The sequence below is a fragment of the Sarcophilus harrisii genome, chromosome 3 (assembly GCF_902635505.1).
Source record: "Sarcophilus harrisii chromosome 3, mSarHar1.11, whole genome shotgun sequence".
In the NCBI taxonomy this organism is placed as follows: Eukaryota; Metazoa; Chordata; class Mammalia; order Dasyuromorphia; family Dasyuridae; genus Sarcophilus; species Sarcophilus harrisii.
In genome coordinates this window covers 236,859,052-236,875,917 of record NC_045428.1, presented here as the reverse complement: position 1 = coordinate 236,875,917, position 16,866 = coordinate 236,859,052, and the positions used below count along the sequence as shown (strand labels likewise).

General features: G+C 32.7%; 1 protein-coding gene across 2 annotated transcripts in view; it reads left to right on the top strand.

Annotated features, from left to right (window-relative positions):
• The window catches only part of SIM2 (SIM bHLH transcription factor 2), a 73,471-nt gene that overhangs the window by 15,349 nt on the left and 41,256 nt on the right, over positions 1–16,866 (top strand). For both annotated transcript variants that reach the window (XM_003763394.2, XM_031959238.1), the window contains exons 2-4: positions 4,532–4,614; positions 8,984–9,073; positions 15,875–15,983. In XM_003763394.2, the coding sequence (XP_003763442.1) occupies positions 4,532–4,614; positions 8,984–9,073; positions 15,875–15,983 (282 nt within the window). The remainder of the gene's footprint in view (positions 1–4,531; positions 4,615–8,983; positions 9,074–15,874; positions 15,984–16,866) is intronic.

Genomic DNA, 16,866 nt, shown 5'->3' with positions numbered 1-16,866 from the left:
CAGTCTTTTGTGGCAGGCAGTAGGGAAGCATAATAAAAAGGTCTTTAGCAATAGATTAAGATAAATTATTAGGGATCTTTGATTTTGCATGCTGACCAATTACCCTATTATGATTATGGAGAAGGGGGTTGATATCACCCCAATTCCTATACCTCAGGATTATCATTTCCAGGGATGTTATATATTAATTTATATATATATATATATATTAATATAGCAATACTTGACAGAAATAGAAGGAAGTATTGTTTTAATTGAAGAGTTGCTAAATTCCAAAATGCAATCCAAAATCCTTAATCCTCTTCTGGCTTTCTGAATCATCTGCTGTGTTCAGATCCTCAAATCCAGGAAAAGTTTTCAAATCTTTATTTGGTCCAGTCTATCAATAAGAAAACCAGCTTATAGTCAAAAAGGCAGATGCTGTAGGTCATACTTTTATTCTTCCTGGCTACATCTAGAAAGGATGAAGCATGTATTGCAGGTATTAACTAACAGAAGGCTGGTGTCCTCCTACAAAAGCTGCTCATTCAAACTGAGGAAATAGCTCCGATTATTCAAACCAACATTTCATCTCACTGAAAAACAAAACTTTTTTTTAAAAAAGCAAAATCCCACATTGGTTTGAATTTAACCCAAACTAGCCAAACTGAATTATGTATCCTCTTTTTAAAAATCTGGATAAGTGCCTCAATATTTGTTGAACAGCATCCAGATTTTTTTTTTTTTTTAGTTTCAACCCCTGGCAAGCTTGTCTCTTACTTATTCACAGCAGCTACATTGGGGCCTCTTCAAAACTTTCCCCTAATCCTCTGAGTTATTAAATGCAGGATGCCTGAGAGACACTCTCCTCTCCAGGGAAAGAAAATAGTTCAGTAATTGTATAGAGAATTTAATAGGAACTTAGCATAATGCCTGGCACATAGTAGGCACTTAATAAAATTTTATTAATCATTTGAATGAGTTTTGAGAAAGGCTAAGAGCTGAAAGATGAAGCAATAAAAAGAGGCAATGACATTTACCAGTATTTTTTAGACAGGACTAAACTCCACTTGATCAGGTGCCACTCCCTGCTCACTGAATTCTCAGTTATTTTCCAGCTTAAAAGTGACTCCATGAATTTTTTAAAAAATTGATAGAAATTTACAAATTTCTAGACAATATACAAATTGATAGAAAATTACAAATTTTGGAGTCAAAAAATGACTCCAAATTCATATATGACCTCAGATATTTACTAGCTGTGTGAACCTACGTATAGCATTTAACCTTTATCTACCTCAATTCTTCATCTGAAAAGTAGAGGCACTCTGGAGAAGGAAATGGCAAACCATTCCAGTATCTTTGCCAAGAAAACTCCATACCCAGTATTGGTATGCTATGGTCCACAGGGTCACTAAGTAACAACAAGAGAAAAGAAGCAAGTTGGATTTGCAATAATAGCTTAGGGTAGAGATAGAGAAAATGCAGTTGAGGAGGTCTTTATCTAGAACACATAAGCTCATTTCTCTCCACAATGAAGCCCTGAAAGACTCTTCAGTTTTGCTTCCTTGAGCCCAATTGATGTGTCCAAATTCTCAATAATAGGTTACTTTTGAAACCGCTCTACTTGTCTTTTTTTTCTGGAAGAAGGCGTATAGATGGGTGGCACCACACTGTTTCTGGAAGCAGGAAGCCAACTGGGTTGGGAGTAAGCTTGAACCTGAGGCATTTAGGAAATGAGTTCTCTCTTCCTTGATAGATGATTAAATGCCAGAGGAAACCATCCAGGCCACAAACTTTTTAGTTCTGCAATGTCACGTTGACCAAATACCAGACTACTACAAATGACCTATTTTGCCTTACTCTTATTTAATAACTGCAATTTGTACACGCTCATTTGAGGAGATTGGAAGGCATGTCCTCAGTTAAATCCCTTATATCATATTGGGCTTCACCATCCCTGAATTTAGGGTCCCCTTCTCAGTTGCTTGGGATTTGTAACTTCATCCTGTTTTCAAGAGTTAACATTTTAAATTTTTTGGTTTCTCTTTTGGGCTGTTGAAAGAAATACCTAAAGTTCTCTACATGGTCACTGGCATTTGGCAGTTGTGGAAAAAGAAACTTATATAGAATTAGCATAAGGCAAAAATGCCTTTTTTTTCTGGTGAGTTTTTTGCAAGTGAGGAGGGAAAAATAGAGTTTTGTTTCTAGCAAATTAAATTAATGGGAGTGATAGGGTAGTCCTATATTATTAGATACTAGCCAGAAATATTAACAGAAAAATTAGTTCTCTACCCCCTCTTTCTTCCCTTTCCCCTATTTCATCTGTCACTCCTTTCTTCTTTCTTCCCCATCTCTTCCTCAGCCTTCTCCCTCTCTTTTTTTTCTCTCTTCCCTCTATGTTGTCTCTCCTTCTTTTTTCCACTTCCCTCCATCTCCACTTTCTTATTCAAAAACCAGATAAAAGTTTTCAGGTTCTGGCTCAAGATTCTCCAATTTTGCCATGTTTTTATACTATTCTTTGAATATTTCCTTTTTCATTTTCAAGTTCACCCACTTCTGCCATACATTGGCATCCCCTGCACAAAGACTTGATGTGCAGAAAGTGACTGTTGTCTTTGAACTGTTGGGGCAGATATCTTGAGGAGGAATTGTCCTAGAAGTAGTAGTAATAGTAGTAGTAGTAGTGATGGTGGGAATAGGAATAGGAATAGTAGTAGTACTTATAGTGGTAGTAGTAGTAGTAGTGATAGTGATAGTAGTGGTAGTGGTAGAAATAGTGGTAGTAATGGTGGTGATGGTAATAGGAGGAGTAGTAGTAATAGTGGTAGTAGTAGTAATGGCAGTGATAGTAGTGGTAGTGATAGTAGTAGTAGTGGTGGTGGTAGTGGTGGTGGTGGTAATAGTAGTAGAAGTAGGAGTAGCAGCAGTAGTAATAGTAATAGTAGTAGTAGTAGTAGTAATGGTGGTAGTAGTGGTAGTGGTAGTAGTAGTAGTACTAGTAGCAGTAGTGGGAGGAGTAGTGGTAGTAGTGGTAGTAGTAATGGTGGTAGTAGTAGTAGTGGTTGTGGTAGTAATAATGGTGGTAGTAGGGGTAGTGGTAGTAGTAGTGGTGGTAATGATAATGTAGTAGTAGTGGTAGTAGTAGTAGTAGTGGTAGTAGTGGTGGTAGTGGTAATGTAGTAGTGGTAGTAGTAGTGGTAGTAGTCTTGGTGGTAGTAGTGGTAGTGGTTGTAGTGATAATAGTAGTAGTAGTAGTAGTAGTGGGAGTAGTGGGAGTAGTAGTAAGAGTACAAATAGGAGGAGGAGGAGGAGGAGCAGTGGGAGGAGTAGTAGTAGTGGTGATAGTGATAATGTAGTAGTAGTAGTGGTAGTGGTAGTAGTAGTGGTGATAGTAGTGGTAGTGGTAGTAGTAATGGTGGTAGTAGTGGTAATAGTAGTAGTAGTAGTGGTAGTTTTTGTTGTTTGTCTTTTATTTTCCAAGGCTATCATGATATCAGTGAAGTGATGCCATGACATGCAAGTGAATTGGATTTCAGTGAGGGAGGGCTGTGCAAGGTCACCTGCTTCATTTTCTCCTCTGGAGCCTCTGGGGCCAGAAACCAGATTGAAATCAGGACAACTGGAAAAGACTCTCTAATAAGAGGTAGATGTGTGAAAGTTATGTTAGCTGCTGTGGCTGGGAAATCCTTTGCCCCCATGCTGTGAATTTCTGGCAAGGAAGTCAACAGCAGTGGGCAAGCATTTCCTCAGAGTGGCTCTGAAATAGAAAACTGCAATATAAAGTTGGCACTGTGTCCGAGAAGACAGGGTTTCTGTTAATGACTGCAGAATTCAGAAGGGAATTAAATGGGGAAAGAAAAATCCATTTTTAATTCCTGGAAAATTCTTTCCAGAAAGAGTCCAGAAAGAGTTCCAGAAAGGCGCTTGCTACCTAGGATTTTTCTTTCTTTGAAAAAAAATCAAAGTCCCAAGCAAGAGAGAGAGAGACAGACAGACAGACAGACAGACACAGAGACAGACAGAGAGAGGAAGAGGGAAGTAAACTCTTTTAGGAAAATTTAGTGTTAAATATCCATACCCCAATCCTTCTCCCACCTCCCACCCCCACACATAAAACAACAATTTCAGATCTGTGAAAAAGTCTTCATGGGATCCATGGGTTGCTTTTTTGGATTCTGCTGATTATCAGAGCTAGGGAGAGGAGAAAGAATGAAGATGTGGCAAAGGAGGACTCACTATTTCACTATCTATCCAAAATTAATGCAATGGAATATACTTAAATTCTTTCTTTTCTTTTTAGCCTTGCCTAAAGGTGGGATCTGGAGTTCTAAGAAGTCGACCACCCAACTGGTGTGGGAAGCAGCCTCTGGAGGCCAGCTGTCTCCATTCAGATTTTTTCATTTCAGATTTGAAATCTGGGGTAGATCTGTTTGTGGTTCAGGAACTTACTTCCTGTGCTTCTAATATGAAGACTGGCAGAATTTTGGAAACATCCATGTATAGGCTTCTTCATGAACTGAATTGTATTATTTCTTTTCCCTATTTTCAGGTTTAGGAGATGCTTGGGGACAGACAAGTCAGATTGGACCACTGGACAATGTGGCTAAAGAATTAGGATCTCACTTGCTGCAGGTAGAGCTCGCTTGCACCTGGGATGGGAAGCACTTTTTGGGTGAAGGGTGTGAATGTCAATTTTCAATGTGAGTGTGTATGAATTGTCTCCACCCAACAATTTGCCTGTCTCAAGGTTTCAAATTCAGCATCTTCCAGCAACTTATACAATACCTCAAAGAGAAAGCCCTAGAGTACAAGCAGCTCTGCTAACACATCAGTTTCCATGTGCTTTGGGAAGCAGCTGACCTGCCATTTTATATTATTTTTATTCTGAACTTAACAAAAAAAATTAAAAAAATAAATAAGAGGAGCATTTCTATATTCAAAGTAGAACAAAAAAAGGAGATTGCAAGGAAATCCCAAATTTATATTTCTTACTATTTGCTTTTATTTTTCAAGATTTTATTTTCAATGCTATCTTACCAGTGTTTACCACTAACTTCTTTCTATTCTTTGTAATTTTAAAATGCTTCAGTGATCTTCCTTTCTTACATTTCTTTCATTTTATTAGCCCCTATCACTATTTACTCTCTACCCTCCTGACTTCCCCTCAAAAAAAAAAAAAAAAAAAAGAAAAACAACACTTTTGTATCAAATATGCAAATTCAAATCCCTACATTGTCCATAAAATGAAAATGTTATGAGTCATTCTGCATCATGAATTCTATATCTCCATGTCAGGGAGGTGTTTATTTCATTTTTCATTTATTTCAATACCAGACACCTGTAATCCTGTTTCGACGTTGTATTGATGTGAGTTTACACACACACACACACACACACATACACACACACACACACCTATTTGTATATATATTCATGTGGGTGTATATATAAGCACATAAATATATATACATATTTATATGCCTGTGCACGTGTTTTTATCGGTCAGTCAATAGACAGTTATTGTCTACCAGGTGCCAGACACTGAATTAAGTATCAGGTATGCAAATCCAAAAAAGAAAGCCAATTTCTGCCCTGAAGGAGTTTATAATCTATACACAAAAGGAAACTGAGAAGGGGGGGAGATATATGCCCATGGATATGTTATGCATATATATATATATGTGTGTGTGTGTGTGTGTGTGTGTGTGTGTATACTTATATACATATGGATCTTTTTTCTCTGGGTAGAGCTCTTTTGAGATACTGACCTAATTAAATATAGCTGCAAATTACTTCAAATAAAGTTTTGATCAGTCATTTAATAAAGGTTGCAGGAATGTCATATGAAGCAGCTAGTTCTACTTCAATGTGACAAGGACTGTCTCTATTTGTACTAATCTGCAGAAACACCTGTCTTCCAAGGCAGAAACATTTGCTCTATTAGAATAAACCATTAGTGATGTTCCACAATTAGGTACTAGACCTTTAAAGGTACAGTGAGTACATATGTGTAATAGAGGAAGCAGGAAGAGATGAGAGAGACATGGAAATACAATAACAATAACCACAATAATAATGATAGCAACTGTAAGAACTGATGTTTCTATAGCTCTAAAGTTTGTATCATCTCCTATGTACCTTGTAACAGCCCTTGAATTAAGTATTATAGGCACTTTAATTTTACAAAAGAAAAAACAGGCTCAGGGAGGATTCAGTAAAGGATTCATAATTTTTTATAACTCTGGGATTTTAGAGTTAATGATTATCTACTAAACTCAGGTATTTTATAGATTCAGATTAATAATGTAACAACTCATATTTCTTTGGTCTTCAACGTTTATAAAGTGTTTTCAGCACAAAACCCTGGTGAGATACATAGTACAAGAATTATTCATCCCATTTTTAGAGGCTGTTCTGAAAGGTTAATTTGCCCAAAATCACAGAGATAGCAAACCTAAGACTCAGTCCCAGAGTTTATTCAGTTTATCTTACTTCAGCTTTCTCCCACTACAGAATCTGAAAGAACCAATCTGCTGAGATAACTTTTTGTTTGAGGTTAACCTTAGAGACTTGTAGTTTCCTGCAGAACACCTTGTTTCCAATCAGTCCTTTGAATCTTCTTCTCAGGCTCAAGGACCTAAGGGATAGCCAATTATTCCATCCCATGTTATGATATGTCTTGGCTCTAAAAACTATAATTTTCCCAAATTAAATAATAGTGATTGAACTAATGGACCCAATTGATTTGGAAGAATGGTAACTGAAACATTTTTCTCCCAATTAAAACAATGAAAAAATTAATTAGCATTTTCAAAAAGGTGGATTAGTCTCAATGTTTTCTAAAGGTTTTCTTATAATGTTATGAGCAGCTTGGTTCAGCATTCTCTTAACTCATAATTTGTATATTCTATTTTAAATGGTTTTTCCAAAAACTAGCCTACATTTTGCTTTTGCATACTGAATAATTTAAAATACAGACACACACACACATACACACACACACACACACACACACACATATACATAATGACTATTGAAAGTGAAACACCAGCTACCAAACCTCAGAAAACTTGGAATAGGAGAAAATTAGTTTAGCTTATATCCAATTAAAATTAATTCACAAAACTAGGGAATAAAAAATTCAAATGCCAGTGTTTGATGGGATAGTTTTGACTTCATGTGTTCAGTCAGATAGAAAACAATTTTGATATTTAAAAAACAGATCCTAAAAAAGGTTTTTTGCATTTGATACCCTTGTTGATTTATTTTAAATTTGTGTAAGGAGAAAAGATAACTTCATGGAAAGATTCAAAATATTCTATTTATTATATTAAGTAAATATGTGTTTAGGCAGAGTTAGGTAATGGTTATCTTGGAGCTATTCCCACTTCTGCTCCCTTCCACACGACTCATTAATAGCTCGCTTTAAAATGCACACTCTGTATTTTTTTACATATTTATTCTTATGCATATTACAATGCATACAATATACAATTACAATATGCATATTACAAGTGGCACTAACTAGGGCAAAATATTGTTGAATTTTAATTAAAATTTTACAATAGTTCTATTCAATTATAATGAACATGGTGAAAACATAACAATCGTATATTCTGTGAATTATGTAATTCTGAAATTTGTAAGTATACAAACCAACTCCTATTTGAAAAAATTGTATTTGATTATTACTCTAGGGTTTGAGGATTTGAATAACAATCTTTTTTTCTATTAAAAAATAATTTGTGTGCCATTTTCTTATTAAGTTGAATTTTTCTTAAGATAATCATTTAGAAATCATGCAAATAAATCCATCAATGCTTTTCTTATTTTATTTTAAAATTATTCCAATAGTTGATATTTTGGAATGTTAAGGTTCATCTCAGAAGGCATTTATGTTGGAGGTGTTAATGTCAACTATATAATTAGCTGATAAAGTATTTTAAACAAAACTGTATTTGAGACAAAAGAATATAATTATTTCTTTTCAATGTCAATATTGCTACTAATTTTTTATTAATATTACAAAATAGAGGTAAAAGACAAACTATTATCTGATTTCAATTACATGTTGGAAAAGTAGAATTTGTAGGCCACAAATTAACTTATAATTTTTTTAAATTGAAAGACAGATTATGCCACTTTTGAAGAAAAGCCTAGGTTTTTTTATTTTAATTCACAATTTTGAAATGCAGATGGACAAATAAAAACAATTACATATTCTTTGCACTTAAGAAATTATTTCTCTTTTTAAAATGTTATTTTCTCCATTCTCCACACATATAGTTACATTCTTATTTCTCCTTGATAAGCTTCTATAATTTTCCTCAAAATGGTTTTTCGGAAGGGAGCAATAATTGCTTAATTAGTGATTTTTAAAATACCATTTATTGTCTTTTCCAGAAATAAGCATCTTTTTTTTGCTCCCAATTTTGTATATATTACTTTTTACATTATAACTTTCAAATAATTATACAGAAGGCAAACATTAAACAATCATTTTATTTAATACATTAAAAATAATTATTTAATTTTTAAAAACTTTTTTTGAAGAATGGGTAAAGAATAGTCATCAAGTATTATTTAGGAAATGCTTAAAAATTAAATGCATACCAAAGTGATTATAAATTATTTCTACCAATTATGATATAATTATGATATTCTTTATAATCCTAGACTTTTCCTATGACATTTCTCAAGGTTTGTGGTAGATGATTTTTAAAAAATCAATAGAAGCAGCAAAATGATTACTTCTGTACAAAGTATATCAGTATACACTAATGTTAAGCACAAATTCAGGAGTGAAGATGCAAAAATGTTTTAGAATTTTTTCAGAAAATATGCTCACTCTAGGGGAAGGATCATAACAATTCTATGTGGTGTTGCATTCACTACCAACATAGTTCTGGTTTACATTTTAAAAAATATATTTAAGTAATTATATAAAATTTAAGTACCTAAATTTCAATTAAATTTTACCAAGAATTTTTCTCTTTTACAGACCTTGGATGGATTTGTTTTTGTGGTAGCATCTGATGGCAAAATAATGTATATATCTGAAACAGCCTCTGTACACCTAGGCTTATCTCAGGTAGGAACAATACCATGTTCATCTAAAAATCAAATTCATTGCTTTTGTGAATTTTGATGATATTCTCCAACACATATATGGGTAAGTGTAACTTTCTGCTTTTTGTATAAATAATCTCCTTATTTACTATTGTACAATTGTTTTGTATGGGAGCGGGGGAGATACTATATACCCTTTCTTCTATAATATTTTATTTTCTCTTTCCTTTGAGGTTAATACTAGCATATCCTTGCAAAATTCAATCATGTATTGAAATTCAGTATGAAATTTTAACTGACTGCTTATATGGTAATGCTATACACCTCTGGAAAAAAAAAATTACAAAGGGGAGATTTTGAGTTCTTAATTTCTGGATTGCATGTGATACAGTGAGTTGCCATGAAAAAGAGAAAAGTTTGAAGTGGAACATGAGTTTTATGGTAAATGTGCTTTTGAGGGAGAAATAAAAAAAATGGAGGGGTAGATTTATGAGTGTTCACATGGAATTTAGGATAATTTTTCCTGTGTTTTTTTTCCCCTAGTTCAGTGGTCCTTTCAGCGAAGCATTTTATGTGCTTTGATAGAAAGTCATAAAATTCAGTTTACTAGTGTTTTGCCCAGTAAGAAGTGAAGTAGCTTCAGAATATTTAGATATGTTGTCTCTCTTAGATATGTTGTCTCCAAGTGTAACTACACGGCAAAGAAATCTCTTACTGCTAAGTCATAATTTAACATATTCTAGGGTCAGTGTTCAGTTCAATTTATGACTTACCCTTCTGTCTAGAGATTATAGCTTATCCTAGGCAGGAGGATCCAACAAGTCCTTTGCTTTTCATAATATTATGATTTAGCTATTATGAATAAATATCATGAAAATCATGTGTTTTTCATAATATAAGGAATGAAATTTACTCTAAGATGAAAAGTGGTTATAAAATTTTAGAAGCAGGATACTTTTCTGAAGCAATTAGCCAGGAACTAAAAAAGAAAATTAGTTTGCTAAAATAAACCTAAGAAGCTAGAAGAACTACCAACAACCATTGTATCCATTTATAATTGCAGTTAAACCAAAATAAAACATCAATTAATATGATTTAAATTTCCTAGACATTGTTCATATCTAGGTATATTTCTTTTCCTCCTATGTCAATGTATGTCAAAAATTGCTATATAAAAATTTTTGATTCACTTATACATGTGTAACTTTTTTTGTATGAGTGTGCTTGTGGATGTGTATTATAATTATAATACACTCTGAATTATGGAAATTGTTTTAAGTTTCTGTTTCCTTTCCAGAATAGTGTTTCTTCATTGTTTACTGCTGCTTCACTTTTATGCAAACACTTTTAACTTCAGTGTAATATAACACTTTGATATGATACCACTGAATATTATTTTGTAATATTTTTATATTTATTTTTAATATAAAATACAAATAAATTTTACATTTACTTTTGTTAACAACAAAGTGTGACCTTTTGAATTTCCACTGGGTCCTAGTTTTAATCATCTAGCCTTTTCTCCTTGACCTAAGACAGAGAGTGCTTCTTCAGGAGTTTTCTCTCTGAAACCCAATGGAAGAGCTCTTGTTCACTTAAGAGTTCTTTCTTTTTTTTCCCTTCCTTTCTTTCTCCTTTCTTTCTTCTTTGTTTCTTTCATTCACTCATTCATTCTGTATTTATTTCAAACCCCCAGATATAAAAAACATATTACTTTCTGAAAATATCATCTACATAATATCAAAATTACTAATAAGTTCAGTCAGTTTTTGAAAAAAGTCTTAAAAGTTGTGTGTGGGGGGGGTGGAATAAAACAAATTGAATTATGTCATTTCAGTGTTTATGACCAATCCAATAACTTAAATGTCTCTAGAAATAATTTATTATCATTGTACTAAATTTATTTTTGCTTAACAACTTTAGAAAAATCAAATATATTCATGCCCCCAAAAATGTTTCATATGTGATAGATATGAGCAGAATAAAATACACTGTTTTCATGGATCTCTGATCTATGCACTCAATAAACTGTTTCCTTGGAATATGGGGAGATATGAAAATATATGTCATAATTTACAAAAACAAGAACTTTTGTGATATTATATACAGATTACAAATTACATAGCTAGTTAAATCAATTCAGTTCTTAAATATTCAGGTTTTTTTTTTTAATTATGAGTTGACAATTTTTTTTCTTTTCAACTGCATTGTCTGAATATAGCTATAAAATATTTTAAGACAGGTGTGTACTCTTTGTTAATATTTTTGGAGTCTAGCATAGTGATTTGTTTTGACCCACAACAAATATTTCTTAATAGCTATCTCCTATTTATAGTAACTCCCTATAATGAAATCTAGACAATATTCAAAGTATGATTTTTCATTTCCACATTCTTTTCTTTAATAGAAAAAAAAAATATGCTATTAAGCAGAAGGTCAAGTTGATAATACCCACTCACTTCTGTCTCTCTTTTGCTTCTCTCTTTCTCTCTCTCTCTCTCTCTCTCTCTCTCTCTCTCTCTCTCTCTCGACATTCTCATGCTCTCACTCTTGATGTCACTTTTTTAATTTTTGTAAACATTTTACAAACATATGTTTAAAAAATTCGGTAAGTATCTGAAACTCCATTGACTTTCTATTTGCAAATATCCCTCCTTGATTTAAAAAAAAAAAAAAAAGACTCCTTCAATCAAACTTCAACTTCTTCAAATTTTTCTATTCATGCTTCCTCAACATTAGATGCAGTAGACTTTGTCTACATAGGAATGACTCCTACACTATTTTGGTGGAGTTGTCATGCTAATCAAATATCTAATTACCTAGGTAGGTGTTAAAGAAGAGGAAAAATCAGTGAAGTTAGTTGTGTGTATTATGAAACAACTTGTTTTACTGATCTGAGAAGCAAGACTATTTAAAGTCAACACGACAATATTGTGTGAACTAAAATCACTATCCTATACTCTATATAAGTATCTAATACTATTCACTAGTAGAAGGAATGTTTTTCTTAAAAAGGGAGTATTTTGATAAACTAATTTATTGAAAAGGCCCTTGACTGCTAATTATTTATGTTTATCATCATTGTGATAAATTTTACAACTTCACATTATGGCTTTAAAATACTTATTTTTGGGGGGGCTTTTTGAAGATAGTCTTGAAATAAAATTTAAAAGTTAGACATTAATTGTTGATCAGAAAATTGATGTATTTATTAGTCAGGGAGAAAGCTTCTTATTTTTACTTCAATTATACAGCTAATTCTGAATTGAATTTTCCAGATAATAATTCTCTGTCTTGAAGAGGTAGACATACTTTTACCAAAAAAAATTGATGTGTTTTAAAAAAGACTCTCCTTATGAGCTTTGGAAAAAGCAATTTACTTCATATAGATAAGGTTGTTTTTATATTTAAATTAGTAAGCAAAAAATAATTTCATTATCAAGTTTTGGTACCAAAAACCTACAGTGAGTTATCTAGAATGAAGGATAGGTCCCATTAGCATAAATTCTGTGAATACAATTCAAGCTTGGAAAAGCTAGGCATATATATTTTTTTATTTGAGGGATAAATGTTTTGCCATATAAATTTAATTTCATGGTCCCTTTGCAAATGTAATTTTTACATTTGAAAAACAAAACAGACCTTATATCTATTCCATGTTGAGAAATATGTTCTATATCTTTTATGCATCTTTTCTGCAAGCATTTTAAAGGGTCTTTGTGATTTACATTTTCTCATATAATTATATACAATAAAATATTTTTTCAAACTGATATAGACCTTTAATTATATTAAAAGAATATAAAAAGATCCTATGTATTTGTAATAATTTTATGTGACATGTGAAGAGTGATATTTATATCATTTCAACATTTTTTAAGTCATTGGATTAGATGGAACTATAGCCAGTTTCTTTTACTTTCAATGGTAGGTTAAGAAGGATAAAGTTTTATTTTTATTTGTACATAGGAATTCAAGATCTGTAACCATAACCATCCAACTTACAAATGTTTAATTTATAAAATTATCCAAAGCAAAACAATTTGTGTTCTAAGTATATACCAGATTAGTTTCTTCTTCCCAAACAAGACCCAGAATATATTCACTAAGTTCCAGATCTACAATTTTTTTTTTTGTAAGAAGAAAACCTATTCCATTAAACATTTTAAAAAGCTCTTGGTAGGAAAGTAATTTAATCTTGTAATACTATAGGGGTTTATGGATATGAAAAAGTTACTCCCAGGTCTATTTTTGTGGATACAATTTTTTTTTGTTATGAGTCATTCAAATTTCTTTCAAAAATTAAAAACAATCATATTAAATAACTAATAAACTATAACAGCACATTCAGTATATAACATTACAAAGTATATTTGTGTATGTGAGAAAATTATGACTAATAAAAGTTATAAACATGTTAATAAATCTGTTTTCCTCTTTTTAAAGTGAGGAATTTTAAATTATGAATGTTTTTAATTTTTAAAGTAAGCTTTATTTTTTTTAACATTATCATGCTTGATCTTTATGATTTTGCTACATTCATTTGAGATTTTTTTTAATGCATTGATTCTTTTTAAGAAAGCAAGCTACCCTTATTCGTGCTCTCATATTACTCTTTTCTAATCTAATGTCTCCCACGTAAACCTATTAAACTTAAATAATAATAATTATGACTATGATTATTCTCCTCCCCAAGGGAAAAAAGTTCTCACTTGATCAAATGTCTATTAAAATGCATATTATTAATTTAAACAGTTAATATAAATTTGTCCTATTTTATTTAGAATAAGGAAAAAAGTGTGAAAGTTCTTAATGTGGGCAAATGTTTAGTTGATACATCAGTGGAAAACAACATTAAGGAGATGGGGGATGGGGCAGGTTTGAGTAGGGGTTAGATTTCTGTAATCCAATTCTTTCTGTTGCTCTGTTTGCATAGTATTAAGAAGAAACATTCCTTATTAATGCAAAAATGGAGCTATAAAAATTATGTTTTTTCAGGGTAGATGACTAAATATATATAAGAATAAAAATGCAATTCTTATATTTTTGCAAGTGCATAAACTGGCTCAAAAGAGTAATGTAGAGTAAAAGACCTTTCCTCCAACTCTCTGGTCTGTGTTACTCAGGATTCAAAAGCCCTGGTGAATAAATGAGTAACCTTATTGTCATTGTATAAATTATTTTCATTGCCCTGTTCCTGTCACTTCATCAATTCATAAAGATTTTCTGCATTTCCTTTAAAACTTTATTTCATCATTTTTGTGACAGTAATATTCCATTACATTCATATCCACAATTTGTTTAGCCATTCCCCAAAAGGAGGAACCTCCCCCCAGCTTCTAATTTGGGCTATTATAAAAAAGCTGCTATAATATTTTTGTACAATAAGATTCTTTTTCTTCTTTCTTTGATTTCTTCTGGATATAGATCATGTAGTGGGATAGTGGGGTTGAAAGGCATGAATAGTGTGGTAACTTTTGGAGTATAGTTCCAAATTGCTTTCCAAAATGTCTGGAACAATTCACAACTTCATCAACAGTATACCCCTCCAATATTCATCATTTTCCTCTTTGTCATCCTTGCCAGTGGATGACAGTGGGTGTAAAATTACTACAACTTATAGCTTTTGTGGCCAAGAATTAAACTACAATGGATTTCAGTTCCATCCTGTCAATTAAGTGTTACTGTAAGGAACACAATGTAGTGTAACCTTGTCCAGGCAGTAACTTTTTGTTTTGATGAAGTTTCTAGTATAGGTTCTAGCAGCACATTCAGCACAGATGGAAATAGCTGGTGGCTGATTAATGGAAAGCAATATTAGCAAATAGACTATTCTGGCATTTAGGAGAGAAAATGATTAAAAGATTCTGGGAAGGCCATAAAATCATATTTAGAAAGGACTCAAAATAGGAAGGAATAGTCAATGTCTAGGTATATGCCAGTCATTTTAGAGCAATGGAATTATCCTGTCACATTTGATTGAACAGAATAGTGACACACTTCTGGCAACACAAGATAAAGGAGTCTTGGGTATGCCTATGGGCCATGGTTTAGTACAAAAGAAAAAGAAAATTTTCTTAGAAAAGCAGAAGTCTTCATTAAATCCTTTTAAATGACTCCTGATCCTAGTTCTTCATGATTATTCAGGTTCTTAAATGGCATTCAGATGAGCTGGTAGTTTGCACACTGGATGTTCGTTATGGAACTTTCCTTATTTTTCTTAAGTTCCTAATGGGAAAAAATGTATATTTTCATTTTCTTCTGAGAGCTTGATGACAAAGATGTCTAGGATATTACTAAATCTTGGGTTTTAAAGCTCTCATCAGATAGAAGTGATTATGGAATCCAAAGAAAATATTTGTATTTATGGGCAAATTAGAAGAATTGTATATTCTCATCCCATTTCTCTCTATTAAAAATTTTCTTAAGGAGCAACTAGATGGTACAGTGGATAAATGAACTAGCCCTGAAATCAGGAAAACCTGAATTCAAATCTGGCCTCAGATAACTAGCGCTTATTAGCTATGTGACTCTGGGCAAATCACTTAACCCCAATTGCCTCACCAAAAAAAACCCCATTCTTACTTCTAGGTTTAAGTCAGAAATCCCCATAAAACCTATCATGTATGTACTAGTACTTTAATAGTCAGTGATTGAGGAAAACAGTATCATATGATGAAAGCGGTTGTGCCTAGAGTCATCTTAAATCCTGTAGGTAATTGCTTTGTGAATCTATGAAAATTGCACAAATCATCTCCATTGAAGAGATTTTTAATAATGGAAAAGATCATGTGCACATTCTGACACTTTACTTCCATGACAGGTGGAACTCACTGGCAATAGTATTTATGAGTACATCCATCCTTCTGACCATGATGAGATGACAGCTGTTCTTGCTGCTCACCAGCCTCTTCATCATCATCTCTTACAAGGTATTATCTCAAAGGACTGTCAAAGGGGGAAAAAAACAAAATGAAAACATGCCAAGATAAGTATACGTGTAATATTAGCTGTCAGTTTTTCTTCATCTAATCCTTGCCAAAGAGATAGTGTATACCAGCCCAATAAACACAATTCAAACACCAAGTCAGAGATCATCTCTGACCAATTAGTGAACAAGCATTTATTAAGCACCTTTTACATGCTAGTCTTATAGTAGCTACCATGTATAAAATATAAAAGTGAATCCTTTTCTCTCATGTACATTATACCAAATAGCCCAAAACAGAAGATCACTTGGGAAATATGTTGGCATATTAATACAATATGAGGTGCTTGGTTCTTATTCCAAAGATCTTCAAAAGATCAGGATCCATCCTGGGCAAATATCATTATTTATTATACCTAATTAGATGTACTCTGGGGACAAAAATAGATACTTTTAAGTCATCGTGTCAGTTCAATGGTGCCAAGTGAACCTAATAGCTATTGGCTGGTCAGCCACTCATTATCTGGATCTTTAAGTGAAACATAATGCTATGATTTTTATGGAAAATGTTTTGCATAACTTCACATGTGCCTTCTCAATGGGATGGGGGAGAATGGAGGAAAAGAAAGAATCTGGAACTCAAAGTTGTTGTTGTTTTTTTTTTAATAACTTTTTATTGACAGAACCCATGCCAGGGTAATTTTTTACAACATTATCCCTTGCACTCACTTGTGTTCTGATTTTTCCCCTCCTTCCCTCCACCCCCTCCCCCAGATGGCAAGCAGTCCTATACATGTTAAATAGGTTACAGTAGATCTTGGATACAATATATGTGTACAGAACCAAACAGTTCTCTTGTTGCTCAGGGAGAATTGGATTTAAAAGGT